Source organism: Patiria miniata, unplaced genomic scaffold (genome assembly GCF_015706575.1).
Source record: "Patiria miniata isolate m_02_andy unplaced genomic scaffold, ASM1570657v1 HiC_scaffold_3, whole genome shotgun sequence".
Classification (NCBI taxonomy): Eukaryota; Metazoa; Echinodermata; class Asteroidea; order Valvatida; family Asterinidae; genus Patiria; species Patiria miniata.
The window spans coordinates 27,489,644-27,517,617 of NW_024037069.1; the positions used below are offsets into that span (position 1 = coordinate 27,489,644).

Consider the following 27,974-nt stretch of genomic DNA (forward strand, 5'->3'; position numbering starts at 1 on the left):
TTTTTTTAGTACATGTATATTATTTTGTCTTACAAAATTTCAAATTGTGTTTTGTGCTTTAACGGAAAAAATATTGGGCCTGTTTTGGTGTTGCTTTTGCCAGTGCCTCCTTCTTTTTTTTACTTACCAACATCACCGAACAATTTTCGATTTGATTTAATTAATTCGAAACAATGATGATAAAGATAACCGCGTTTAACTTGCTCTGTGTTTTAACCATTGATCTCCATTTTACATTGATCTCCATTAGTAAGACTTAAATCAATGGTTTTAACCCGTGCAGCTCTAAAACAAGTAGATACAGTATATTGGAGGAGGAGGGGGTATCGAAGGTCGCGTGTACGGCAATTGTGGGCCGAGTCGTAACATTGTACGTGTTACACCCGGTACAATTACGTACGGAACCCTTGACATGGGTGACCGTGCTGATGGTATGGGTGGGCCTGCTAAAGAAGGACATGCACACGACGATCACGCGCGGACCGACGATGTACATAATTCATAAGTTTGATGACGATGTACCGTTCACGGCATAAATTATGATAAGTGCTACTGTTGGAGTTGTGATACTGGCGCTACCCTCTATTTTGCAAGGAGTCGACTGTAGGGCGTTTTTCAAAATGGCGATGGGCTTCAGGACTATTTGAAGGGGTGATCATCTTCGGATGGAAATTCCTCCTAAAAAGTCATCAGTTAACCCTCCAAAATTTGCAAAGAAAATGAAAGATGATGAAATAAGCTTTAATTTGAGTGTGTCTCGAACACCTTGGAGAGTTGTGAGTATTTTTCCTGCATTTCTGAAGTGGGGGCATTTATCATTGGGGTCTATGGCAGTTTACTTTGGGGTCTGCAACCATAATTCATACGGCCATGCAGTGCGTAGGGGTCACGTTGGCATTCTGGAAATGACGATTCCATTGTATTGAAGGGTAAGTCTTAGACAAAAAAAGAAGAATGTTCACCATTTACTCGTAAGAAATAATACCTTTCCTCGACAATAGATTTCATTCCAGCTTTCTTTTCCCTCACATCCTGTATTACTTTAAGCCATTTATTTTTGTTTTCACTTTTCAGTGCCGCCCGTGGCCCGCCCCGTTTTTCTTTTTTTTTTGGGGGGGGGGGAAGAGGTGGTTTTCACGTCTCCACAGAAGAGTGTTTTGGAAAAAAAACTTGCGGACATTCAACATGCAGCCCTCACGACAATGTGCTTAACAAATAAATTCGCCACGGAAACACACCCCTTCCGAACTTTCGCCCGTTAAAAAATTGACGTTACATATCTAACCATATCACTCAGCATTTAAAAGTATGACCATATACTCTTCAAGATGATCATATTTTCAATGTATAATATGTTCGGGATAATAGGGCCTTTTTGAGTTGAAAAACGCAAATAAACACCAACAAACTTGATTTCCTATGGAGCTCGAGGTCAACACGTTTTCTGGCCGTTTTTTTTTGGGGGGGGGGGGGTGTTTCAGTTACTCAATCGTATGAAATGCTCTTTCCAACAATATAAGAATTATTTTGATTGGAGGAGGGGGGATTTTTCCAAGCCAATCACGGCACTCCTCTCTTTCCAGAGAACATTAATTTTGTGGTAACTTGCACGAAATGGGATTTAAAATAAAGTCCTTCAATTTATTATTGTTTATAACAGGGGTAAACCCATTAGGGCTATGCGCAGGGGGTTTTTTTTCGTTTCAGTACGTCTCTAACCCAATGCATTAATTGTACTGGAAAAGCAGTGAGTGTCAAAATACTTTATAAAGAAAACATTATTTTGTAATATACATGCGCCGTTTTGCGCCACGATTTGTTGTAATCCCTCTGATTCTGAGTTATGGACGCGTCCGTTGACCCTTGGTGTTATTAGGCGGCACGGACTTCATAACGCATCAAGTCAAGCTGCACTCTGTACATGTACATGTACTTTGATAAAAGACCACCTGCTGACCTATGCTGTAGGGTCACGTGTACAAAGCTTGTATAAAGTAAACACCACCAATCGAACGTTTCCATGTGAACGTGCTCCGTTGCTGACTTGTTGGTCCACAAGAATTGTGTTTCTCGACAGATGATGTAAAAGAAATCTTACAAAGCTTCCATCTTTAACTAATCTTAACATTTTCAACACTGTTTATTTTATTTGTCAAATACTTTGGAAGGGGTTACTGTAAATTCTCAGTAGTGGTTTTTCAAACCCTTTTTTTTAATCCAGAAAGACTTTAAGACAATACTTACAAAACCAGGCTGCTTGGCACCCAAAACACACTACTTTACAACAGCAAAAAAAACAGAATCCAAACCGGAATACAAGCACTATAATGCTGAAATGTGTATAAACTTTTCAAAAAGCCTCTCAAAAAACCTGAAGCGAAAGCAAAAATGTCAAGCAATTTTTTTTGACAAAGAACTCCATGGTAAATTTTCCCTTGACTAAATGGCTATGAACCTCTTATATCACGTAAAATACATACATTCTGGTGTCACAGGAATTGCATTTCAACCCAACTTTTATTTCTGTAGTTAAATGAAGATAAAATTATGCTATAACGACATATCATGTATTATGTACACAGAGTGAATACATCAGTGGCTACTCAGAGTAGCGGAGCTAGTACAGGAACAGGTGCAACTTTTATTCAAATTTTGTAAAGAATCTTCTCATCACTCAACGCTGGTCGAGTTTAGTCTCAATCCAAAGTAAAGAAAATGTACAGAAGTGTACTCTTCAGTAAATGTGACTCGGAGATTAAAATAAGTAATAGGTTAAACCCATTTTATTTCCAGATAATAACTTTTTGGAATAAGTCTTTACATAAAGAAAAGTCTTAATTATACTCATAGGTACAATAGAGTACATAAAATGCAAAGTCCACAACCATATTTTTTTTGGTAGTACCTCCATCAGTGTAAATATGTGTGTTTCATATTACACAAGTAACAGTCATAATGCGTGTGCGGTAGACTATTTATAAACCGAATGCCAACTTCATTAAAGTTATGATCAACTTGTGACGTTATCAATTGAGATTTTACTATTCTTTGCATGTGCTCTTTTTACATGTTGGTCCAGAGGAATTGTTTTGTTTCTCGACAGATGATGTAAAAGAAATCTTTAAAAGCTGCTATCTTTAACTAATCATAACATATTTAACACTGTATATTTTTTCTTTTTCAAATACTTTGGAAAGAAAATTATACTGTAATAGTGGTTTTTCAAACCCTTTTTTAATTCAGAAAGACTTTAAGACAATACTTGCAAAACCAGGCTGCTTGGCACCAAAAACACACTACTTTTAAACAGCAAAAACCAGAATCCAAACCAGAACACAAACACTGTAATGCTGAAATGTGTATAAGTCTTCAAAAAGCCACTCCAAACTTGAAGCAAAAGCAAAAATCTCAAGCAATTTTTTTTTTATAAAGAACTCCATGATAAATTCTCCCTCGACTATTAGTATAAACGGACTGTGAGGCTCTTATCACTTAAAACAAATACATGTAACAGCAAACGGCAATGCAGACAGGTAATTCCGGTGTCACAGACATTACATTTCAACCCAACTTTTATTTCTGTAATTAAATGACGGATACAGGCATGCAACTGGGAATTTAAAAAAAAATGAGAAAATTCCAAAAAAAAATTAAATTTGTAATGGCATTCGTGAGAAGTAAAAACGAGGAAAACAAACAAGGAAAACAGCGGATCCAAGGAAAAGTTGCATGCCTCAGGATAAAAGGCAATAACGATATATCATTTCTTATGTACACTATTACTGATTCAAGCCCAAGACTTGAAACTGTTTCACAAACAGACTGATGCCTAGATCACTGATTTTAGCATCAGTAATGTCTTGATGGTACAAACAGTCTCCAACTCGTGCTTATAGAAACACAGCCTATCTGTGACACTAGAATGACCACATCAGGCAAAATAAAAAGATGGATGAAAACAATGAACAAATACAGCAAACGGTTAAATACTGAAAACAGATGTTATAATGCTTCATTATTAATAAGAAAGGTGGACATAAAAGTATGCTAAAATATTTCAGACAAGTCCAATCTTTAATTGACCATGATAGAAACATAATGTAACTATTCATAAGATTCAATTGGCTGGTACGAATCTGGTGTAGCAGCGAGTTTGAACGAGCCAACCGATCCCACAAGCATGGTAGTCAAGTAGAAAGCAGAAGGTCGTGGGTTCGAGTCCCACCCCTGTGATTTTTTTTCCAACTTTCACACGGGAGGTATCACACTTGAGTATACAGTGTTAATGTGTCGGTGAAGGGCAAAACCTAACATTGAGAAACATTATCTAAGCTGTTATGGGCACCACCACTCATTTTTTTGTGTCCTGAAATCATAAGTCCCATCTTAGCTTCTGAGGCTCAAGTGAGAAGTGTTACATTTTCAGTTATCTTTATTTTTACCACAAATTGCTTGTAATATCCCTCAAATGGATTAAAGTTTATAGAAACTCATTAACCCTAACTCCCCAGCCTAATTTACTAGGAACCATACCCATTCTGGCAAATTCCAACACCCACATGGGAAATTGTACACTGTTGGACTTAGTTTCTGGAGGTATGCCAACCACAGTGTAAAAGACCATCAGTTTAGGGGTACTGTACCTATCCCAACAGATTTAAACAAAACCTGCTGTTGAACTTTGATGGGTTGAGTTCGGTTAGGGTTAATGTACTGAATATATGCGCCTGAACATTCTCTTTGGTTTCTCTGTGTGCAAAAATAGATTTCTATTGAATATTAAAGACACGTTAATTATAAATTCTGTCTTGAAACAATATAGGTTTCCTTGATAGACTTTGTTTAATAGTTGAGAAACTAAATAATGATGAGAATCAGACACAAGGTCTTTTCGTTATGCGTATAGTACTTCGGTTGCTATCTGTTGCATAAAGTACTTTGGTTGCTATGCGAATAGTACTTTAGTTGCTATGCGTAAAGTACTTTTGGTCGGGCACACCCAGATAGCAATAATAGGGAATGCCATGTAACTAGGCTCATTTCGGCTTATCAAGACACAGAATTGTGGGTTTGGCTTTACATACACACATACACAAGGTGATGTACCTGAGGTACCCAAAGTGCATGAGTTAATGCACTCCTTCATCAGACATGCAACTGGGAATTTAGATGAAAAAAAACCAGGGAAATTCCAAACTACAAAAGGCTTTGTACAGTGTTGTTTATGAGAAGTAAAAATTGACGAACTCAGCTATTTTCTTGACGCAAAGTAAAGATGCCACACATGCTGTACTTTTTAGGGGTTATCCTATTACACACGTGCAGGCGGCATGCAAACTCGCTATCTTAGAATAGTGCAATGCATAAAGAGCTATACGACTGTGGTATACAGAATAATACCACACCATTTTTGCCATGAATTGACCAATCAGGATCGAGGATTCAAAGTTTGCTTGAATCCTCGATCCTGATTGGTCAATCCATTGCATCAAAATCCGGCAGTATGTCAAGTAAACTATTGTCAACCAATAAAATGTTCAATCCAACAGCATGGTTTAACATAGGTTGGCCCATTTATGGATTCTTATGGTGCAACAAGACAGTCAAACCTTTCACAATAATAAAAAAAAGAAAAAGAGATATTTCCAGTTTTTTTCCCCGCAATTACCACATTAATTTTCTGCAGCACATGTTTAAGCATACCCAACACCATCAGCGACCTTTGACCTAGGGATGAAGTCTTGTCAGAGACCCTCCAGTAGAATCACACCATCACAGATTCTTTGGCTGTTACCTGGAACAAAACGGAGGAAAATGCTGAGCACAGATATTTGCTAAACACAGGAAAGTGGTAAGCGTAGAAAATATAAATTGAAACATGTGACCAGCCAAATATCATGTGGTGTTCATTTGTCAGCTGTGCCTCACTCTCAAGTGATGTTTGCTTAAAGGTAGAGTAGATCATTTGCAGCTATTTGAAATTATTCTTTTCTGCACACGTATGGTATGTCGCTTGACCAGTGTTATAGGACTCCAGTCCAGGACTCGGACTCGAGTCACATTTTTTTCGTGACTCCGACTTGACTCGACCATGATAACTCTGACTCGAGCTGGGTGACTCGCGATTCAAGTCACGCATTTTCATCAAAAGAAAAAACATAACATAGGATGGGAAAGGATTATTGAGGAATAATGTTTGGATGATAAAACCATGGAGGGAAGGGATAGAGGAGGGTTGTTTAGGGATGGGAATTAAAAGGAAAACACATTTTGGGTCTAAACAACATGCACACACACAAGGTAAACTATATACACTGGGATTTACTTAAAATACTGAATGGATGATTGAAAATAACTTTGATTGGTTTGGTGAACAACTAAGAACAAGTGACTCGTGACTCGGACTCGAGGTTTGTGACTCGGGATTTGGACTTGGACTCGACTTTGGTGACTCGACTACAACAATGCGCCTGACTAATTGTTTTCGGAACAGCTCTTTTGTTTCCACCAATGCGCACGTGCTGTTATTTTGCATATTGAGTCCACCGGTGCAATGTGTAATTCCCAAGACGTTCTTTGCGTGTGATTGGTTGACCGAGTCAGGTTCGTGAACGGGAACTGCGTGGTGCACGGTACAAAGGTTGTACCGTCTACCGTGAACTACCCCACTGAGAACATCTTGCGTCAAGACTAATTTATTCCATGAACGTGGGCCCTGCAAACTGTAAACTCCAAAACTTACCACTCTTTCTTCCAGCACAGGCTTCCAGTCATACTTTGCCAACCTCGGGATGGCGTCCTGCAAGATCTTCTTGCCTTTCTCGGCATTCTGTTTGAAGGTTGTCATCACTACCTCGACACTCACCTTAAAGAAAGGAAAGGAAGAAAGAAAAAAAACATGGTTCATACCATAAATGGTTGATGTATTAGCAAAATCCAACAGTTGGCAGTATCAGTAGTAATTTGTTGACCTCTTAGGTAAAACAAATGATCTTTTCTGTTGAATCTGTTGGTTTCTGCAGGCTGCATATTTCGGTTCTACTGGATTCAGTAACAAGAAGCAAACCGCCAGAAAACCCAATAGTAAGTACATGTACCTATAGTACATTTAGCAAGTAAAGAATGTCACAAGCCAATGTAGCCCATCATGCCAGCATTTATCTCTAGTTTCCTTTGAATGAAACAACTGAGACTACGTCTATTCCCCCTGGATGGGATGCTCGTCCATCGCAGGTTACTCCCCAGCAAAGACGCTTCAGACTTGTGCACATTCAGAATAAAAATAGCCATGCTGTGGTGAATTTCTCCCTTTTTGACTTTAATGTTCCAAAGTATGTGATATGTTACAAATAAAAGAGTCTTGCATGCAGAAGACGCGCTAATTGCTTCTTTACTTCTCATGAAATATTTTATGGGCTATTACGTAGCAAGAGGGTAAAAACGTGAAGCGCTACCCGCACATGCACAGACACTCCACTCTACTCCAAGTGAAGACAACTACAGCAATCTCAGCAATTTTTTGACAAACTAATTTTGTCAGTTTATTTAGTCTTCGACCCTATGGGCTCTGATACTGGCTAGGTGGAGTTTGTCCCTGCCCTCACAGTGCAGGGGTCCTTATAGTCGTTACACTTAAAAACTTGGCAGTTGCTAGCAAATGTTTTCTACAAATTTGTCAAGACTCGCAGTACCAGGCGACTGTTTATTTACCTATCTAGCTTCAGCAGTAGCAGGCCAACCGTTTCATTCAAACCTTGGTAGTTGCTCGATAATAGTATTTTAAATCATAACTACACCACAAAAATGCCAACTTCGCGACATTAGGGGTGACGAAGTGCCATCATAGGTTCACGCACGGCGTCGATACTCACATGTTCGTTGCCTTCGTCCCTCCAGGAGTCGTAGTCTGTGGGCAAGGCGACGGCACCGTAACACAACCCCATCTCGGCGGCAAGAACAACCTCCGGCACCGTGGTCATGTTGATGACGTCACCGCCCCAGGACTTGAAGAGTTTGCTCTCGGCGCGGGAGGAGAATCGCGGCCCCTCGATGGTGACCATGGTGCCTGTCGGGTGGTATTTGTAACCCAAGTGCTTGACTGATTCGATTAGCACCTTCCAAAAAGAGATGGAGAACAATAAGCCGTCTGGGAAAACTCTCTTCACCAGGGGGTTTGGGTGAGAGGTAGGGGAGGGGGTTGGGGGTTCGGGGTTTGAAGTTTCAGCTCAGTGGATATTGTACATTTTGAGAAAACAGAGAAAACTATGCATGAATCTTTTGGTCTCAATGGCAGTTGCAAACACATGTTAAAGACTGCCCACCGGCACATTTTCTTAAACCACCTCCAATTAAGGTGTTTTTTCCCCAGAATACCATTTCAATAATTTCACTGGGCATTTGGCACCAGTCCCAACTTTGCTTTGAGCAAGGATTTTCTTGTTTAATTGGTAGATACGTTTCTGCTATTGCAAATATTCCTACGTGCCTTTAACAGACAAAAAGCACACGTGAAACAGCAAAATGAAAGTGTCGCGCAACCTGCCCTCATTGTTTGGCAGCATAGCGCCCCCTCCAGTTCACACACACACACACAGATAAAGACCATACCTGCCGCGTCTTTTCGCAGAAGGGAGTGTGCATGGGGATATGGCAGATTCCCTTTGGGCTCGTGGCGGCGTTGTCGTAGAAGGACTGTTCCCGTTTGGTGGTACGGTCGATAAACTGATCCAGGATGACTATCTGACCAGGGTGGATGTCTTCCTACAGTATGAAATAAGGCCAAACATTATTAACAAGAAAAACAAGTTGGGAGACTGGCTGACTTTGGCAAATTTTGGCTGGATAACTCAGTTGGTAGTGTCTGTGTGGTGTTCCGGCGATGTCTGCTCAAATAAATATCTTTGGTTGACTTCATATTGATCAATAAAAGAATGCAAATTTAGCAAGGAAAAAAATAGCTAAGGCATTTCAAATTTGCACAATACAAAATTGACACAATTTCTGTGCAAACATTGACATTTCCATCCGTAACAATTAGGTTTGAAAGTAGTGTTCATGTTAATTTCCTGACGATTTTTTTTAAAATAAATCTCTGCATTTTCCATTTTCAGTTGACAAGAAGAACATCATTCAAATGGTGAAGGCTGGGGTGGGGTGGGCCTTGGGTGGGTTGGGGTGGGGCTGGAGCTGGGGTAGGGATTGGGCTGGGCTGGGCTGGGTGTAGGGCTGGAGGTGGAGGTTGAGGTGGGAATGAGTTTTGAGAGTGGGTGGGGCTGGGCTGGGGTGGGACTGTGGGTGGAGTTGGGGCATGGGGAGGAGGGTAAAGCTGAAGGGTGGGTGTTGGGGCTTGGGTATGGGTGTTACACTTGAGACTCTGGGTTTGGGTTGGGGTGTGGGGAGGGGTATAGCTGCTGGATGGGTGTTAGACTTGAGACTCTGGGTGGGGTTGGGGTGTGGGGAGGGGTAAGGCTGCAGGATGGGTGTTAGACTTGAGACTCTAGACGGGTTGGGGCTTGGGTAGGGGTAGAGCTGCTGGATGGGTGTTAGACTTGAGACTCTGGGTGGAGTTGGGGCGTGAGGAGTTGGTAAGGCTGGGTGTCAGACTTAGATTAGAGGTGGGGTGGAGGTGGGGATGGTAGGGTCTAGGGGTGGTAGGGTACATGGGTGGTAGGGTCTAGGGGTGATAGGTTGTAGGGGTGGTAGGGTCTAGGGGTGGTAGGGTATAGAAGTGGTAAGGTACAGGGGTGGTAGGGTCTAGGGGTGATAGGTTCTAGGGGTGATAGGTTCTAGGGGTGGTAGGGTCTAGGGATGGTAGGGTATAGGAGTGGTAGGGTACAGGGTTAGATAGGTTCTAGGGGTGGTAGGGTCTAGGGGTGGTAGGGTCTAGGGTGAGGTGGGGTGAGGATTGGCTGGAGTGAGGGGTCTCAAGAATTACCTGCAGGGAACCACAAGCTGTAGTGACTACCAGATGGGTACAACCTTCCTCCTTCAAGGCAGCAACGTTTGCTCTGTAATTAACGTCTGTTGGACGAATTGTGTGGCCTCTTCCATGTCTAGACAGAAGCAAAGAATTCCATGACAAAATAAATATCATACTAGAATTGTGCTGGAACTATTTTCATCTCAAGGCAAACCAAAACCAGTCATATATACTCATGTATCATCATACTTTTGTCAATAAATTCTTTGTCTAGCTTTAAATCCCTCACAAAAACAGACTCGTTAACGGTTAACTTTTTTCAACACAAGTGAACCTAAAGTTTGCATTGAAATTTCAAAAGTAGGGACACTATTTCTAAGCTCATATTTTTACCTTGCCAGCAAAACGCAATCCACTCCACCAATCGTCCCTGTGATCAGTACATCCGAAGGCTGTAAGAAAACAAATGTTGCCTTGAATTAATGCTTAAGATAACAGCTTTTTAGTTGAACCTGTTTGTGAACTAATTGAGGCCAAAAAAAATACTTCTGCTTCCGATTACATGGCATTTGAAAATAGGGTAGGTAGGTAAGTAATTTTTTTTTTGGCCAATTTTTTGTGCATACAATCAGATGGAGGGGTCTGTGTGTAGTCAAGGATAAAAGGTAGAAATTGATGGTTTTGGGTGTTTTTTCCTAATTTTTCCCATAAATTAATTAGGGTAGGGGCTGTCAGAATAGGGTAGGTAGGGAAACCGGAAGCAGAACTATTTTTTTTTCTTTGGCCTTATTCCTCTCTACACAAACTAATTATTCCATAACTAGAGTGAGATATTACTATCAAAACTGGGCCCTGGCCTTTTGCCAAAAAAAATTATGAGATAAAATCTGTATGATTCAAACAGTCTATGCGAAGTCATGGAAAGTATTTTTTAATAAAATGTAAATTATTTCTATGTCCCAAATTCATCTTTGTGAACATACCTGCGTTATCTGACTATCACTGAAGATGTATGTAAATGGTGAGAAAAAAATTACATCAGAATACTGAATCTTTCCCAAAAATACTCTAGCGCTCTAAAATGCTAACGTGCAGCATGTCTGTTTGACTTTTTTCTAATCTTTAAATTCGTATTTTGCAAAATATTTTGTAAAATTTGTGATTATCTTTTTTGAAAAATCTAAAAAGGGTGACGGCTCCTTTGGACACAATTTTGTATCAGTAAAAGAGTCAAGAAAATGAAAGAATCCATCTGCTATATCTTGGAAAATCCACCATATTTTGGGGGAAAAATGGAAGCCACCTCCTTCACTTTTTCCCCTGAAAAAACCTAGAAGAGAAACTGGTTTTTATATACTCGGCCTTGTCTCCAGTCATGTTACTGTTTAGGAGTCCGCCATCATCATCTTCCTATACTGTGCAGAAACCTCCGCTGGAGTATACTCGCACATTGGTTGAAATGCAAACAAGCAGGTGCAGACATAACTCGAGGCATGATAAAAAGACAAATATGTGCAAGTAAACAGCTATTTTAAACCAGGTTGGTTGCCATACAAGTCCTTATAAACAAACCTTTCCATACGGTGTTACAACGGTCTTCTCCTTTCGATCTTGGACTATATCAGGATTATCCAATCCAGTCCCGCCAATGATTCCAACCTGGGAATAAAACATCTCATCACTTCAGAACTCTTGAAAATAAAAAACACTGTTAGACATGTCAGTCACATGTAATTCCTAGAAACTCGTGAACTTTCATTCAGTCTGATTCACACCTTTTAAATAAGGGGGAACAATAACGGGAAAGATTTCCATATACGAAGTTCACTCAACACCCTGTGTACAAACCCTATGAGATTGGACTGAAAAATTCAAAGTGTTTTCTAAGAAAATGCTTGTATTTTCTCACTACTCAAATTGACTTTGATGACATGAAATTGCTATTTGGGGGTTTGTTAGTCAATACAGAGTAAAATTAGTGAACTTCGTATATGGAAATCTTTCCCAATAACGTGAGCATAGAGCCAGCCTACTGCAAAATGGCAACAAGGCTATCACTAATGAGTAGTCGTTATTGTTTAGGGATGGTTTTGCCCCATAAATGCAGCTCAAATACTGGACTTCTTCTATATTGGGAGCCACACATCGATGATTGCAGCATTTATGTGGAATAGTTCTTTTGACGAAGCCAAAGCCGGATCTGTTTTTTTGTTCACTTGAGTATGGAAGATGCTAAGTCTTAATTACATGCTTAACAACTACTTCTAGAATTAGAAGGCTTCTCTTGGTGCCTTCTAATTCTAAAAGTAGTTAACAACCACCGTAGATTTCTATATATCCTGTAATATGCAGACAAAATGTGCAGGGAGTTCGTCCAAAAATTAACTGCAGTATTTTTTGTGTCATGCGTCACGTAGCGTTGAAATTTGGATTTTCGCTGGTTTTGTATCTTCCATGCATATTGAATATGATTAAGTGACAATTGCAGACCCAATTTCGATTTCCTCAAAAAACTTTTCCACGAAATAATAATATGTTGGTATCACCGCGGTGTGTGGTACCCAATACAGAGAAAGTCCAGTATGCATGGTATTTTGCCACATAGGGCTAGTGATTTGTAGGGGCCGCCTATTGTTCTACTCTATTTCATTGAATTGAAATAGGGGTAATCCTTACTTTTAGGACCCCGTTCCTAATCCTATATAAGGTTAGAAGACTCACCAAAACAGAGCTGACTAAATGACACTCAAAAGTGACATTCTGATATTTATTGTCATATATCTGAACAGTATGACATCTTCATTTTATGTCAGCAGGTTTAATTTTGTAGAAAAAGGCTGACGGGGCTTTGATTTTAGAGGGAAATTGAGAAAGACGACGATGACAAACAGAAACTGACTCAAAAACCATGATGGCAAACTGCAAAAAAGGGTAGGAAAGTCACATTTTCTTAATGAAAGTGCTTTCAAAGTTACAACTAACATGAATTTATCTGAAGAAAAAAAGACTGCTTTAGCCTGCAAAAGCCACTTTGGTACTGGACAGTCATCTGCAAAAGCCAGTTTTGAACAGAACTCGTAAAAAAATAGAAGTGTCCTAAAGATAAGGATTACCGAAATAGGCCTAGACTAGCTGGAGTTACCCAGCCCTGAGTTTTATCATTGGGTTGTCCTAGATGACAACCCAATGATAAAACTCAGGGCTGGGTAACTCCAGCTAGGCCTAGACCATGTTGATTTTTGTACTAAATTTCGGGACACAACTTGTTGTTGATTTTCGAATGAAATATAAGATCAAAGGAACATCTCAAGCATTCCATGCATTCATTCACTGAATATAGATCTACACTCTTTGATTTCCATCGTTCCAAATTACGGGGCCTATCAATATTCAAACCAAAAAAGTCACATTCCGGTAGTCCACTCCAACATGTCCATGGACTACTTCTACAATTAGAAGGCTTCTCTCCGTCAGCTGACGGAGAGAAGCCTTCTATTTATTCTAATTCTAGAAGTATCAATCACACTGCACTGAAATGCCTTTCCAGCATGTTCACCATGCATGATTGATGATGTGGAGCTGTCAGCGCGCAGCCTGTAGAGTCTAGAGAGCACTGTGTTACTAAAAAAAACTCCCCCATTTTACGTCTTAGAGGCTATGACAACGGAGTCTATCTTCATGAGGCGGCGTATTGCTCCACTTCCATACCTTTATTTTAGACATGTTTGCTTGACATGAAATTCCCTCAGAAAATTTTGGAGAAGTTCTGCGCTACGTACATGCAGCACTGATCGGAAAAATTGGAAACTAGACTGGTTCCCCCTCCCGATCCCAAGCCCATTATCTAAAGGATAATTGGGTCAGGCTACCAGACTAATCGGAAACACCCTCCGTGAAAGCCTGGTTCCTACGTGCACCCCGACCACATTAAGAACAAAATGAACGAGGAACAAGACTCGCACGTAGTACTACGGGTCGTTGTAGTCTTGATTTCAAGTCGGTAATTTTTATAGGCTTATGACAGAAAATGGATCACCAAACTCAAGCATGGAGGAATTAGACAAGAATTTTAGAACAGAATTTTTAAAGCGGAATCAAATTTTCATAACATCAACTATATTTTACTTTCATTAGACTTTCGCCAATACCCTCCATTAAAATGTCGCCTCCGGTCACTGCAGCTGGGCGTGAGATCGAGGAAATTGGGGTCCCCCACGCCACCTCTCTCCATCCCCTCCCCTCCCTCGCCTCCGTGTCAGCATTCGGAGAAGACTAGGATGAGCTTTTCTTTCATGTTTAAAACCCATCCCACTAAATATGGGGTTGCCAAGTCAGTGCCTCCCACCCACGGCCACACCTTACGTTACGGCAAACCTAGTGTCACCAAAAATGTTGTCTCAGCAGTGGAACGTGAGCCTAATTTAATAGAACATAGTTGTCCAGAGATTGACCCTCCTTTATTTACAAATTAGTCAATAAAATCGTTGCCATCGATACAGTACAGATTCACACTACGCCAACACTAATATTTCCACAAGAAAAAGGCAGCTACATTCATGAAACCATTATGCACATAACGATTACTTCAAATTCTCACTATTCCCAAGAACTTTTGCGGATGGAATAATTAAATTACCACCAGAAACCCGTCATGCATCAAGCATGGAATATCAGTCGATCGAAATTTTCCGCCACACTTTTAATACAGGGTGAGTAAAGTGAGAAGCGGAACTCAAACCCCAAAAAATATATTTCATATTTAAAAAAAAAAGTAGCACCAAAAATAATAATGACTGGAAAGCCAATTTCAGCAACTACTTTTAGATGAAAGGAATACTGAAATTGCTCAATCCGTTCAAAGAATATCACCATTTAAACGCAATGGCCCTTAAACCTGTTTCGTAAAAAAAAAAAAAAACATTTTATTGCGCGTTCTAACTTGACCAACACAGAAAATGACACAGAATACTTGTTTCAATAACTGTTAACAACTGTAGTATACAATATCTTTATCAACAACCCTGCTTGGGCAAACAATATGATTTATAAAATCCACTTTAAAAAAAAGACGGGCCTTCGAAAGGACTTTGTTGAATATTTTAAACTTTTAAACTGAGGTTTTATGGCTGGTATATGTTTGAAGACAATATTGTGACGACGATTCTTGAAATCGCATTTTTTGGACGGAAGAGGTTTTAGGGTCAATGTGTTTAAATGGTGATATTCTTTCAATGGATTGAGCAATTTCAGTAATTGTTTTCATCTAAATGTAGCTTATGAAATTGGCTTTCCAGTCATTAATATTTTTTGGTGCTATAATTTTTGGAGGTTTGGGTTCCGCTTTTTTTGACTCACCCTGGATGGGACTCTACGGGTTTTGATGTTGGTAAAAAGGGGTGATTGCATCGTTATGCGTGAAAATTACTACGAGCTTAGCAGTATGAACTTTGGACATCATTATTATATATCGGGTATTGTACCAATACACTATGGGTGAATCATGATGCTTCACAGTTGACGAAACTGTTCACGTTAATCAAACCAACAGTGGTAGAATTATAGAATGTGAATATCGTCAGCTATAGTGTTCACAGAATCGGTTTGACGTCAATAAGGTGAGAAGATTTTCGTGATTAATGATTTACCATTGGCAAAAAGGGAGAACTGCAGGTTTAAAAATAAACTCTTTTATGTTCAAGGTCAAAATGTGAACTAAATACTGACAGACCCACGCTATCAAGACTATTTCAATGAACGTGCAGCTCTGATGCATCGCACGCGTAGTACAGTGGCTCCACTTGCAAGCGGATTCGAAAACCCTCATTCGCACGATTGGTCATCCGTGTCAAAAATTTTTTTGCCCCCCCCCCCCCCTTATAGTATTGAATAGAGGGCTATAGGCTTAGGCCGTCCACTTGACAGAGCGCAACAATATTCTCGCTTGGTTGTATGCGTATACTCACAAGTATTGACAATGCATTATGCATCGAATTCCAACGACACGCTCTAAGCCATAGCATAGTAGTCAATCGATTTATGGGAATTCACTTGTACTTCCTAGCATTGATATGTATGGTATTAAATCTGCAGGAACATGGCGCTGCCCCTTGCTCCGTTTGTAGCCACTTACTGGCCACACATCTTGTCGGCCTTGCTCTGTTTCGTACTCGGTAGCGTCTTCGCAAGAGCGTTCAGCACCGTGCCGCCGTACGGACGAAGGAGACGGCACTCCTCGGTCGCTGACGGCCCGCTAGATCCGCCACCGAACGACGAGGAAAATACCCTGCGTGTCCCGTACTCTCTGCCCGGGTACGGCGATGGGGAGATGGTGCGACGATCTGACCGGTTTTACCGCGAAATGGACACTCGCCGCTCCGTCCGAGACATCTCAGATCAGCCAGTACCCATAGAGGTCATAGAGAACTGCTTACGGACAGCAGGTATGTGTCAGTAAGTTTGGAAGTCCAGGTGCTTTTTAGAACAACTTTTACATCACAAGTCGATTCGGTCATAAGTAATTATCACAAGTCGATTCACAAGTCAAGTCACTATAGTCCTATATAACATACAGGCCGGGGATGAATTGTTATGGCGTGCCTATGTAACCGTTCATTTGAGTGGCTTGTAAGTTTAAATTGATTTGGGACTGGAGGCTTGTCGCTGACTTGTGCATTTTTGATTGAATATTGTGACCCATCAGATGTAGTCGATAATTAGCTGGGGTTAAATACAATAGAGCTCTATGGATGTACAGGGGTACGCCTCATTTTCTGGACGGAGGCACTTGATGAATGCCCCCCCCCCCATGAAACCTTGTCGCCCCCCAGTCGCCCCCCCCCCCCCCCCCCCCCACTGAGATTTTGAATTTCTAACAAAATTATCATTGATCTACATGACGCCCCCCATGTAATGTTCCAGCCCCCCCCCCCCCCCCCCCCCAGCGCCCCCAAATTCCTGGCTACGCCACTGTGAATATCATAACATGGGAGCCGGGAGGGACCCTTAACAAGGGACTCCTAAATATGATTATTCAACCCAGAAGAAAGCATGATAGCCATATAGGTAAGCTTTTGATGTAATAATACATGGTATAGGTTTTTTTTAATTTGTTAAACATCACTCTCAATGTAGTAAAACATTATTTGCTGTGCAAATTTACTGAAATGTTTATACTTTGCAATTGCAAGATGTAGCTTGAGATCTTTAATGGCAAAAAATAGTTGAGGTCCCACATCAGCAAGAAGAGAAACAAACAATCCTTAATTATGTCAAGCTTGATTCTCATCGGAGAACGGACATAGATCTAAGAAGGTACAGGTCGTTAGGGCGAAAAATGGGTCAAAAGATCAAATTCGTGTTTTTCGGGTAATCGATATCTGTTGAAATATCTTTCATTTTGGAATACATTTTGCCTCAAGGGGCTACGTCATTCTGACGTAATTAACAGAATACAAAAGACAAAAGGATTTTTTCCTCATGAATTTTCCCCGGCCTAAGGACGTTACATGTACATGTAGCTGTAAAAAGTACCAACTTGAATATGTTCCCAGTGCGCTAACGTCCCACTGAAGTGGGGAGGTAAAGCAAAGTTTATTCCCGGCAGAAGGTCGTTATGATTTTGATTTTGAAATGCCACTTTAGTGCACATTTTATTTAAGGCAGGATTTTTAAGTCATTTTAAGTCAAAATCTCAGCCTTGTGTGATTTTTGATTTAGAAATGGGAGCACAAAAAGATAAACTTGATTATCTCCCCACGTGTTTTTGCGTGCCTGAGGTATAACGTCCTTTTCCTTGGCACACGACTGTCTCGTGCTTAGAAAAATGTCTGCTCACCAACGACTCTTTCTTCACGGCAAAGTTGAAGCTTCGCATGATTTCATCCCTAACACATGACCCTTTTTTGGCCGTATTGCCAACCCAGGCACCGCCCCGAGCGGCGCCCACAAACAACCCTGGACCTTTGTGGCCATCAGTAGCCCCGAGGTCAAGCTCGAAGTGCGGCACATCATCGAGGAAGAAGAGCGCATCAACTACGAGAAGCGGATGAGCGAGCAGTGGCTGAAGGACCTGGAGCTGATAGGAACGGGCTGGAGCAAGCCCTACCTGACCCGGGCGCCGTACGTCATCATCGTCTTCAAGCAGCAGTTCGCAGTCACGGAGGAAGGGGAGAAGAAGACCCATTACTACCAGGAGATAAGCGCCTCCATAGCCACTGGATTTCTTCTAGTAGCCCTGCATGTAAGTCGTGTTTGGGTATGCAGCTTCATCGCTCGGTACCCTGCACCAACATAATGGCGACGGGTGACCTCTGATTTCTTTGAGCTCTCAGTTGTACAATCTCTTTAAAATGCATATACTATATAGTGGAGCTGCTTAGGTCCATTTTTGGCCCAAATCGTGCACTTTGTGGTAAAAGCATGAAATTTGGCAGGTGGGGTCCAAATGGGCTAGAATTCATTTTAAGATCGGGACCCATCCTGGATCTTGCCCATTTTGGGGGCGGAGCTTGATTTTTTTAAAAGGGGGTGCAAACAATACAAACTCATGAAAACTGTATTTAACATCCATTTTCCTTGTTTTTCTATGGTTTGAAATAAACTTAAACATAAAATATAACATTCTAGCTTTCGAACACCAGTTAATTTCCACCCATTTTGTAGGCGTGGCCTAAATGTACAAAAGAGGCGGTATATATTAGCAGTTTGGTTCTAATATAGAAAACATTATTCGGTTTGGTAGTAAAATCCTGAAAATTGGCAGGTCTAGTTAAAATGGGCTGAAAATAATTTTAAGAGGTGAACACATCTTGGATCTTGCACAATTTTGGGGGGCGGAGCTTGATTTTTCAAAAAGGGGAGTGCAAAAAATAAAAAGCTCAGAAAAACTGTATTTAACATCCATTTTCCTTTGTTCTTCATGCTTGAAATAAACTTAGACATGAGAAATAACTTTATGAGAAATAACACGTTAAAATTGTGCAGCAGCAGGATTCCAGTCGAACCAGTGAGTTTGATGGTATGAGACATCATGTTACATTGAAAGACATCATCTTACATTGCCGACGCGCATGGCTATGGCGACGCGCGCGCATACCAGAAACCAGAGCCTTTTTTGGCCTAATAATCGTTTTCTTCGTTTTGTATGAATAAAAAGGAGTAAATGCTTCAGATTTCAAATATGCACTTGTCATTTACAAGGCTGGGTTGGGGCAACCTTGAAATTATAAAGCAAAATAATTCTGCCCAAAAACTACTGCATTTATTAAAGTTCATAAAGTACAAATGATACCATATGTTTGTATGAATAAAGCATGGCATTTGCTTTTTTTACCACTTTCGAAGCATTTACTCGCATCAGTATGAATGAAAATTAAGCAAACACTTTTACTAAAAACCATTTGCTCTTGAGTAAATGGCCTGCAAAATGTAAAGCTTTACATGTTTATAAGTTTGCAGAAAATAAAACTATCATAACCGAAACGGAAAGCGGCACCGGGGAGGGTCACGTGCTGGAGGACAGATACAAAAAAAGCGCATCAAACGCGACGAACGCAATGCCGTTTACGTGCACAATGCGCTGTGCATCGGCACCCATGGTCTACATGTGGATTGGGTTTTCAGTCCCTACCTGATTCCGTGGGTTTTCCCCAGACTATTCTTCTGGGGTTTTCCTCCCACCTCTAAAACTGTAATTTCTTCTCATTGTCTTCTCTCTACGTTTTTTTTTATCGGGGTTTGCGAGCTACAGTGCCTGGGGCATGCACTTTTGAGGATCCTTGGTTTCATTACCAGAAAAAAATTATTTATCGTTTACTTCGTTTCGTATGAATATAAAGGAGTAAATGCTTCAGATTTCAAATATGCACTTGTCATTTACAAGGCTGGGTTGGGGCAACCTTGAAATTATAAAGTAAAATACTTCTGCGCAAAAATTACTGCATTTATTAAAGTTCATATTAGTACAAATGATACCATGTTCGTATGAATAAAACATGGCATTTGCTTTTGCTACCATTTTGAAGCATTTACTCGCATCTGTATGAATGAAAATTAAGCAAACACTTTTACTAAAAACCGTTTGCTAAATTCTGAAAATAATTACTTTTACCTTTAAGCTTTTGCTACACTATAAGCGTTTACTTCGTTTCTTATGAATAAAAAGGAGTAAATGCTACAAATTTTAAATATTTACTTGTCATATTTCAAGGTTGGGTTGGGGCTACCTTGAAAATATAAAAGCACAAAATTAAAAGCAAAAATTACTGCATTTATTAATGTTAATCGCGAAAAAGTACAAATAATACCATACGGTAGTTCGTATGAATAAAAACTGGCATTTGCATTACTCCCATCTGTACGTTTCGTATGAATATAAAGGAGTAAATGCTTCAGATTTCAAATATGCACTTGTCATTCACAAGGCTGGGTTGGGGCAACCTTGAAATTATAAAGCAAATAATTCTGCGCAAAAGCTGCAGCATTTATTATATGTTAATCGCGAAAAATTAATATTAACAAAGTTCATAAAGTACAAATGATACCATGTTCGTATGAATAAAACATGGCATTTGCTTTTACTGGTACTTCCAATTTTGAAGCATTTACTCGCATCTGTATGAATGAAAATTAAGCAAACACGTTCGTGTAGGTTTTATATGAATTAATCCCTAAACCCTATGATCTCAGAATAAATACAAGATTTCTATTGTTTTAGCCACTGTGACCTTGACCCTTGACCTTTCGACCCCCAATGCGATAGGCCTATGACCAAGAACGATCCACAAACCAAATTTGAAGTTCACATGTAAAGTATTTCTCAAGTTATCGCGCTGACAAAATTTCTTTTGTTTTAGCCACTGTGACCTTGACCCTTGACCTTTTGGCCCCAAATACAAAAGGCTTCTTAGGATTGCCAAGGTCAATCTACAAACCAAATTTGAAGTTCATATGTAAAGTATATCTCAAATTATCACGCTGACAAAATTTCTGTTGTTTTAGCCACTGTGACCTTGACCCTTGACCTTTTGGCCCCAAATGCAATAGGCTTCTTAGGATTACCAAGAAAAATACACAAACCAAATTTGAAGTTCATATGTAAAGTATTTCTCAAGTTATCGCGCTGACAAAATTTCTTTTGTTTTAGTCACTGTGACCTTGACCCTTGACCTTTCTGCCCCAAATGCAATAGGCTTCTTAGGATTACCAAGAAAAATACACAAACCAAATTTGAAGTTCACATGTAAAGTATATCTTAAGTTATCACGCTGACAAAATTTCTTTAGTTTTAGCCACTGTGACCTTGACCTTTGACCTTTTGGCCCCAAATGCAAAAGGCTTCTTAGGATTGCCAAGGACAATCCACAAACCAAATTTGAAGTTCATATGTAAAGTATATCTCAAGTTATCACGCTGACAAAATTTCTTTTGTTTTAGCCACTGTGTCCTTTTACCCTTGACCTTTTGGCCCCAAATGCAAAAGGCTTCTTAGGATTGCCAAGAACAATCCACAAACCAAATTTGAAGTTCATATGTAAAGTATTTCTCAAGTTATCGCGCTGACAAAATTTCTATTGTTTCAGCCACTGTGACATGGACCCTTGACCTTTCGGTCCCAAATGCAATAGGCTTCTTAGGATTACCAAGAACAATACACGAACCAAATTTGAAGTTCATATGTTTAAGTATTTCTCAAGTTATCCCGCTGACAAGATTTGTCCGGACACACACACACACCCAGGTTTACGTTACATACCTTGTGTGGACATTCCTTTGTTTTCGTGTAGTTAAGAAAACTCGGTACAAAAAATAACTTTACTTAAACTGTGAAAACTCTTTCAACCCAATTTTTTTTCTATGATTCCCTATAGTGTTTCTCTTCATTCTGCTACGGATAAACCTAACCCAAAAATGCCTCTAAACCTGTTTTCCAGAAAGGGCAAAACGTTATGTGGACACGGCTTAGTCCACATAACGTTAACACAACCTGCATTATGTGGACATCTTTTGTTCACAAGTCCACATAGGGAATGTAAGACAAACTCACACACCCACCCACCCACGGAAGGACAAGGCGGAAACAGTATGCCCCTTCGGCTTCGCCGCGGGGCATAAAAACGCCTGAAAGGGCACCCCCTAGCACGTCCAAGAAAGTTAGACTATTTTTAATTTAAAAACCATTCATCCAAATTTTACCAAACTTACCCTTAGATATTATATAGAAAAACATAATGACTTCGTGAGGTTTTAGGACGTGACGTCAGCAAACTGGACATTGCTAACGCATTATTTAAGAAGTTACATAATTTCTCGAAAAAACCCAACATTATTCCCTCCTTTTCAGTCAGTAACACATTACTCCCCCAAGTCCCAACATCCATCTAAATTGTAAATCCAACAGTACACACTGCAAGGAATGGACGCAGGCGCGGTTCTACCGGGGGGGGGGGGGCTAGGGGGGCTGTAGCCCCCCCCCCCCCCAATTTTGTCTAGCCCCCCCCAAAAAATAAATTCCGTAAAAAAAAAAATTGCATTAGCATAAAGAAGGATTGTGATGTACATGCGAACGGTCTCCCCCTAAAGAAGAAATAGCTGTGACAAGGGTACATTAGTTAATATAGCGTGAATGATTTTAGGATTTTATTGGCGCTCCCCATTGAAAATATGGCATGAACCCCCCCCCCCCCTCCCCACTTATTGATTTTCGGAGGCCTAAGTGTCTGGAAAAAATAACCGGTCAACATTTCAGCACGCCTCCCTGAAAAAGTTCTGGATCCACCGTGCTAGCCCCCCCCCCCAAAAAAAAATATTGGTTCTAGAACCGCGCCTGAATGGACGTATATTCTGTGCACATTTTTATGTTTATATGCCTATAAATATATATATATATATATTAAACATATTAGAAGAGCACTTTCAAGAAATCCTTCATTGGGCCGCCCCTAATTCCCCTCCCTCTCCTTGTGATCCCCATAGTGTTTATAATACATGCACAATTAGGAAATGCCGCCATTGTAAGTATACAGGGTGAGTGAACAAAAGGGCAACAATTAGTCTTGCAACCGTTTAAACTTATCTTTACAGTGTATGGTAAACATAGTTAACCGATAGAAAAGTTGTGTTTTTACCAGCAAAAATGATGATTTTCCCTCGTTTGAATCAAGCTGCTCTAATGTACCGCCTCTTTACATATTTAGGCCACGCCCGCAAAAGGGTGAAAATAACACGTTAGAATGTTAGAATTTACAAAGTGAATGTAAAATACAATTTTCTGAGTTTTCTTTTTTTGCACTCCCCTTTTTGAAAAATCAAGCTTCGCCCCCCAAATGGGCAAGATCCAAGATGCGTTCACCTCAAAAAATTATGTTCGCCCATTTCAATTGGACATACCAATTTTCAGAATTTTACCACCAAACTGAATGACGTTTTCCATATTAGAACCAAACTGCTAGTATATACCGCCTCTTTTACCATTTAGACCACGCCCGAAAAATGGGTGGAAAATTAACAGGTGTTAGAATGCTAGAATGTCTTATTTCATGTTTAAGTTTATTTCAAAGCGTAAAAAAAACAAGGAAATTTGATGTTAAATACAGTTTTCATGAGTTTGTATTGCTTGCACCCCCTTTTTTGAAAAATCAAGCTCCGCCCCCAAAATGGGCAAGATCCAGGATGGGTCCCGATCTTAATTTTGACCACACATGCCAAATTTCATGCTTTTACCACAAAGTGCACGATTTTTCGCTTAGCAGCTCCACTAATAGGACCATTTGCATTTATCCAAAAAGTAACATACCGAATATCAATACGCTTATACTTCGATTAAAGATGGAACTGATACTAAACACCCCTTGAAATTATTCCCTCTGGCTTGCTGTCATTTAGACGAAATCAAGAAATGTATTTGCAATGATCAGTCAATATTGACTGGTTTGTAACAATGAGTGCAAGTGGTGAAATTGTGTTTCGTCATCAAACGGTTCTGCGTGCATGGTTTTTCCACTGATTTCTCGAAAAGTGTAATGTCCACTGAGCTGAAACTTCAACAGGTTAACCAAGGTTTTTGACACTCCTCTTTTATTATTGAAAACGAACAAAATGTATGGAAAGCAAAAGTGACCCCAAGCAAACGCTTCCGTTGATTTGCGCATTTTTGTTCGAACAAAATGAAACTACAATGTTAATGGCATTATAAAAAAAAAAAAATCCAAATGTCGGGACCATTATTTTTTAATGGTGATTTGAATGATTCTTGTAAAAGAAAGCTTATGAATTGGGCTTTCATATACTAGATTTTGAAAATGCTACATGCAGAACTTCCCCAAAAAATTGTCCAGACATTTGGGTTTCGCTTTTTCTACTCGCCCTGTATTAATCACACTTGAAGAAAACAATGAAGGTGGCTAGCGAAAAATGAAGTGCAGAAACAGCTGCTATCCTGTTTTTTTCTTTAAAGTTCCATAACCGTGGATATATCGCGATTTTTTAAATAAACTCTTCAGGTTTCTAATGGTCCCTATTTATTCCGAGCAGTTTGTATCCCCTATATACTCTCCTCATTTCATTATTGGACAGGCGTGCTACAAAACACATCTGAAAGGAACTAAAAAGACCAAGTCTATTTTCATTCTTTCAGAACGCCGGCCTCGTCACGGTGACCACCACCCCAATGAACGCCGGTCCACGCCTGCGTGCCCTGCTGGACCGACCGGTAGGCGAGAAGGTCTTGGTACTACTCCCGGTAGGTCACCCTGAAGAAGACGCCACAGTGCCGGACTTGAGAAGGAAAGCTCTCGGCGAAATCATGGTGCTCAAGGATTGAAATAGTTCACTGACCTCCATGTAAAAAAAAGTGTTTTATAAATTTTACAACTGAGAAAGAAATAATCTGCTATAAATTCTCACTGCCTGGATGGATTAACCTCAAACATACAAATTGTAGAAGTTAGCAGGCCCGAGGCTGACCACGTTTGGATTTTAGCGAGGCTACACTCGCAAGCGAAGACTCGTTGGTGATGTTACTGGAAGGTTAATGGTATTACGTATAGGACCCTAAAAAAAGGTTATCAGTGGGCCTCTTTCGAACCGACACACTCTAAAAACAACTTAGTCAAAATATTGACTGGTTTTCCTAGTTATTGAAACTGGACTATAGTTAAACATGCAAAGTTTCATGCTGTGACTAGACAAAGTAGTTGGATTTGACATCAATTTTAGTTATGCGCATAACTATTTTTCCTATAGTCAATAACACTGACTGGAAAAATCTAGTCAGATTGACTGATTTTCAGGTGCACCCAGCTGACCCTGAATAGTTAGTCAAAGTTAAGTGGTGTCTAGTCAAATCTGACTAATGTTTTAATTGTTTTAATTTTTTTTTTGCAGAGTGTAGAGGTCTCTATATGATCGCCTTCTCCATTAATCAAGCTGTTAAACCGATTGTATTTTTATACCAATACTCAGTGGAAACAAACGTGAGACCTGTATCAAAGCTTATCCGAAAATCGAACTTAAAACGTACAGGTATATAACCGATGGAACTGCAGCTGCTGTATATCTGTCTACACAACGTTGGTTAAAATGTTAACCAATTTTTTTTAACCAACAAAATTTTAACGAGCGTTTTGAGAGTGTATATTAAGCCAGTACATGTAAATGTTTTATCAACGTTATAGCCAAACTAATTTAAAAAGAACACCTGATTTGTGTATACGAAAGAAACAGACGGACGTTCCGCCACACCTGTATAGGCTACAAAGTCCTTATTATAATAATAATATTGTTACTATTGTATACATGTAGTTAATAATTATTCAATATGCCTGGGCAAAGGACATACGTATACAAAGCCATTATGGTGATAAAACCTTTTTTTATCAACAGTTGTAGGCATACACAATGCACCATACTATGCGGTATCGTAATTTATAAAAGATATGCTTGAGTACTGCTATGCTAAATAGTATGCTAAATTGCATTTGTTTTATGACAAACGACGGGAGCCTGAGGATTAGCGACCCTTCATTCCGTATGCAGACAATTAAAATCGGTGGTTTCTTTTACAATTTGCCATGAAGGAGTTAATGGGTTTTTTTTTTTATTGAATACACTAATTTGTTCAATTTACAAAGCAAAACAACTTAAGTCAGCCGTCTCCTACGAACTTTAACTTGAAGGAAATAGGCTAAATGTGATTTTGGATCATGTTGTGAACTTGGTCTAGATAGTGAAATAACTCACTGAAATCACTGCCAAAATTGACGAACTTATGTATTTTTTTAAACATGATGATGTTGTTACTATGATCGTGATGTTCAAAATACAAAAATTCAAAATATACCGAGCGTGTCAAGTCTGATTATTGTCTCGTTCCACATAATTATTGTGTGTTGTTGATAACCGTCTTGTTTTTAGCAGTGCGTTTGATGTAATATTTCAAAAGTCAATATTGAGCTTTGAAGTTCTCAATTCTGCTTGTATCGTCTTTGCTTCTGACGTCATAACGGCACGTTTTATCACCCGGAAATAAAACTGATTAACGCATGGAAGTATCTTTGGCAAAGCGAAGATATAGCGCTGATATCCTTAAAAAAAAAGTATTTTCGCATGAAGTGGTATCATTCGGAAACAACCATTGATGGTGGTTAAAAAAACCCCGACGATTCGGACCGAAGGCCAAAAAAAAAGTCTCCGGTTTCTGGTATGGAGCTCGCCCAAAAGTGGTGCGGCGACGCGGCTTTTTTTTTTTTACCTGATTTTTTTTGCTTCAAATGTCGGCTGATGACTGCAAATGGTGCCCGACTAAACTTAGTGCAAATATATGGGAGTCCAGAGAGGCCACATAAAGCTTATTCTCGACCATAACCTAATCTAAAAACACGTTAAAATTGTGCAGCAGCAGGATTCCAGTCAAACCAGTGAGTTTGGCGGTTTTGAGACATCATCTTTCATTGAAAAAAAAAACTTTTTCATTTTGCCGACGCGCATGGCTACGGCGACGCGCGCGCATACCAGAAACCGGAGACTTTTTTTTGGCCTAAGCATTCCGAGAACGAAAACTCTTCTTTTTTTTCTTCTTCAAGTACTGCCGAATTGACCGAAATCAGATTAGTTTGCAATCGGTATATAATTCCGAGAATTAGAACGATTTTATAACAAACTGCATGGAATCATACCCACGACAAACGACAGCGCACTATTCTGGCTTTGAAGGGGCCAAACATTTCACGGCAGGCTGATATAGTCTGCAAAGGCACACTTCTCGAAATTCATTCTAGATTGAGTATGTCACGTGACCTGTTGTCTCTGCCCCCAGACTTCGTGACTTTCTAGCTTGCTGGGGAAAAATTGCGACAAACAAAACTTGTGACCGAAAATTGACATCGATATTTGCGACAGACTGTTTTCATAAGTTGATGTCACTCCGCCCCGATCCATTGTTGATGTAACCTAACGTGGCGCGGCCCCCAACGTGGCGCACTTTGATTTTTCGCCTGTAGCGCCTAGCTAGAGCAAAAGTTTTAACTGAAATTTCACAGAAATTGAAATTTCATCAAGTTCTAAATACTCCCGTTCATAAATCGCGAGTTTATTTTCCCGTTACAAAGTTAAAAGAAAAAATTATTTCAATGGCGTGATTTTCCGATTTTATTTTCAAGTGCAAGGTGAACCCTTTGCAAATGCCCCGAAAAATAAGAAAAGAAATTCTGACAAACATCTGGCTGGGTAGGCCTATGTAACTAGAGATAATAATTGTTTATCAGACTTTATCAAGTTTACAGAAATTCTTAAATGTTAATTTGGAATTTTCCAAGATTATGATTCAAGTGCGCCACGTTAGGGAACACTCCGCCAATTTGTGCCCAATTTCCGGACGCCACCGTTTTTGAATTTCGGATTCAAATTTTATGAAACCGAAATTTTCACAGAGGTTAAATAGCAAGCATTGAGAAGGTAAAAGTACATTTTTGTCAACAACTAGGTTTGGCAACACTACACGAGGAAAGTTAGGTAAAAGTAAGCTTCGAAGTGCGCCCCGTTAGGGAACACGACTATATAT

At 39.9% G+C, this 27,974-nt stretch overlaps 2 protein-coding genes across 3 annotated transcripts; one reads left to right on the top strand and one right to left on the bottom strand.

Annotated features, from left to right (window-relative positions):
* Positions 1 to 2,116: 2,116 nt before the first annotated feature.
* On the bottom strand, positions 2,117 to 15,921 carry LOC119737520 (S-methyl-5'-thioadenosine phosphorylase-like). Of its 2 annotated transcripts, none has more exons than XM_038211944.1 (8): positions 15,883 to 15,921; positions 11,492 to 11,578; positions 10,313 to 10,371; positions 9,935 to 10,052; positions 8,608 to 8,760; positions 7,872 to 8,114; positions 6,743 to 6,865; positions 2,117 to 5,794 (listed from the first exon to the last, which is right to left on the bottom strand). In XM_038211944.1, exons 1-8 carry the CDS (start codon positions 15,904 to 15,906, stop codon positions 5,765 to 5,767), a joined length of 837 nt encoding a protein of 278 aa, XP_038067872.1. In that variant the 5' UTR covers positions 15,907 to 15,921; the 3' UTR covers positions 2,117 to 5,764. The 2 variants fall into 2 exon arrangements, with proteins under 2 accessions (XP_038067872.1, XP_038067873.1); XM_038211945.1 differs by lacking the exon at positions 15,883 to 15,921 and adding an exon at positions 13,628 to 13,729.
* Positions 15,922 to 15,982: 61 nt separating this feature from the next.
* Positions 15,983 to 26,252, top strand: LOC119737521 (iodotyrosine deiodinase 1-like). Its single transcript, XM_038211947.1, has 3 exons — positions 15,983 to 16,359; positions 17,842 to 18,158; positions 24,552 to 26,252. The coding sequence occupies exons 1-3, from the start codon at positions 16,014 to 16,016 to the stop codon at positions 24,735 to 24,737; spliced, it is 849 nt and encodes a 282-aa protein (XP_038067875.1). The 5' UTR covers positions 15,983 to 16,013; the 3' UTR covers positions 24,738 to 26,252.
* The last annotated feature ends 1,722 nt before the right edge of the window (positions 26,253 to 27,974 follow it).

Coding starts and splice junctions, on each gene's coding strand:
- LOC119737520 (XM_038211944.1), bottom strand. CDS start 15,906: ATGCATAATGCATTGTCAATACTT. Junction 10,053..10,312: donor GATTGCGTTTTGCTGGCAAG/GTAAAAATATGA, acceptor GCTTCTGTCTAG/ACATGGAAGAGGCCACACAA. Junction 8,115..8,607: donor TCTGCGAAAAGACGCGGCAG/GTATGGTCTTTA, acceptor TCTTTTTGGAAG/GTGCTAATCGAATCAGTCAA.
- LOC119737521 (XM_038211947.1), top strand. CDS start 16,014: ATGGCGCTGCCCCTTGCTCCGTTTGTAGCCACTTACTGGCCACACATC. Junction 16,360..17,841: donor GAACTGCTTACGGACAGCAG/GTATGTGTCAGT, acceptor TTGCCAACCCAG/GCACCGCCCCGAGCGGCGCC. Junction 18,159..24,551: donor TTCTTCTAGTAGCCCTGCAT/GTAAGTCGTGTT, acceptor TCATTCTTTCAG/AACGCCGGCCTCGTCACGGT.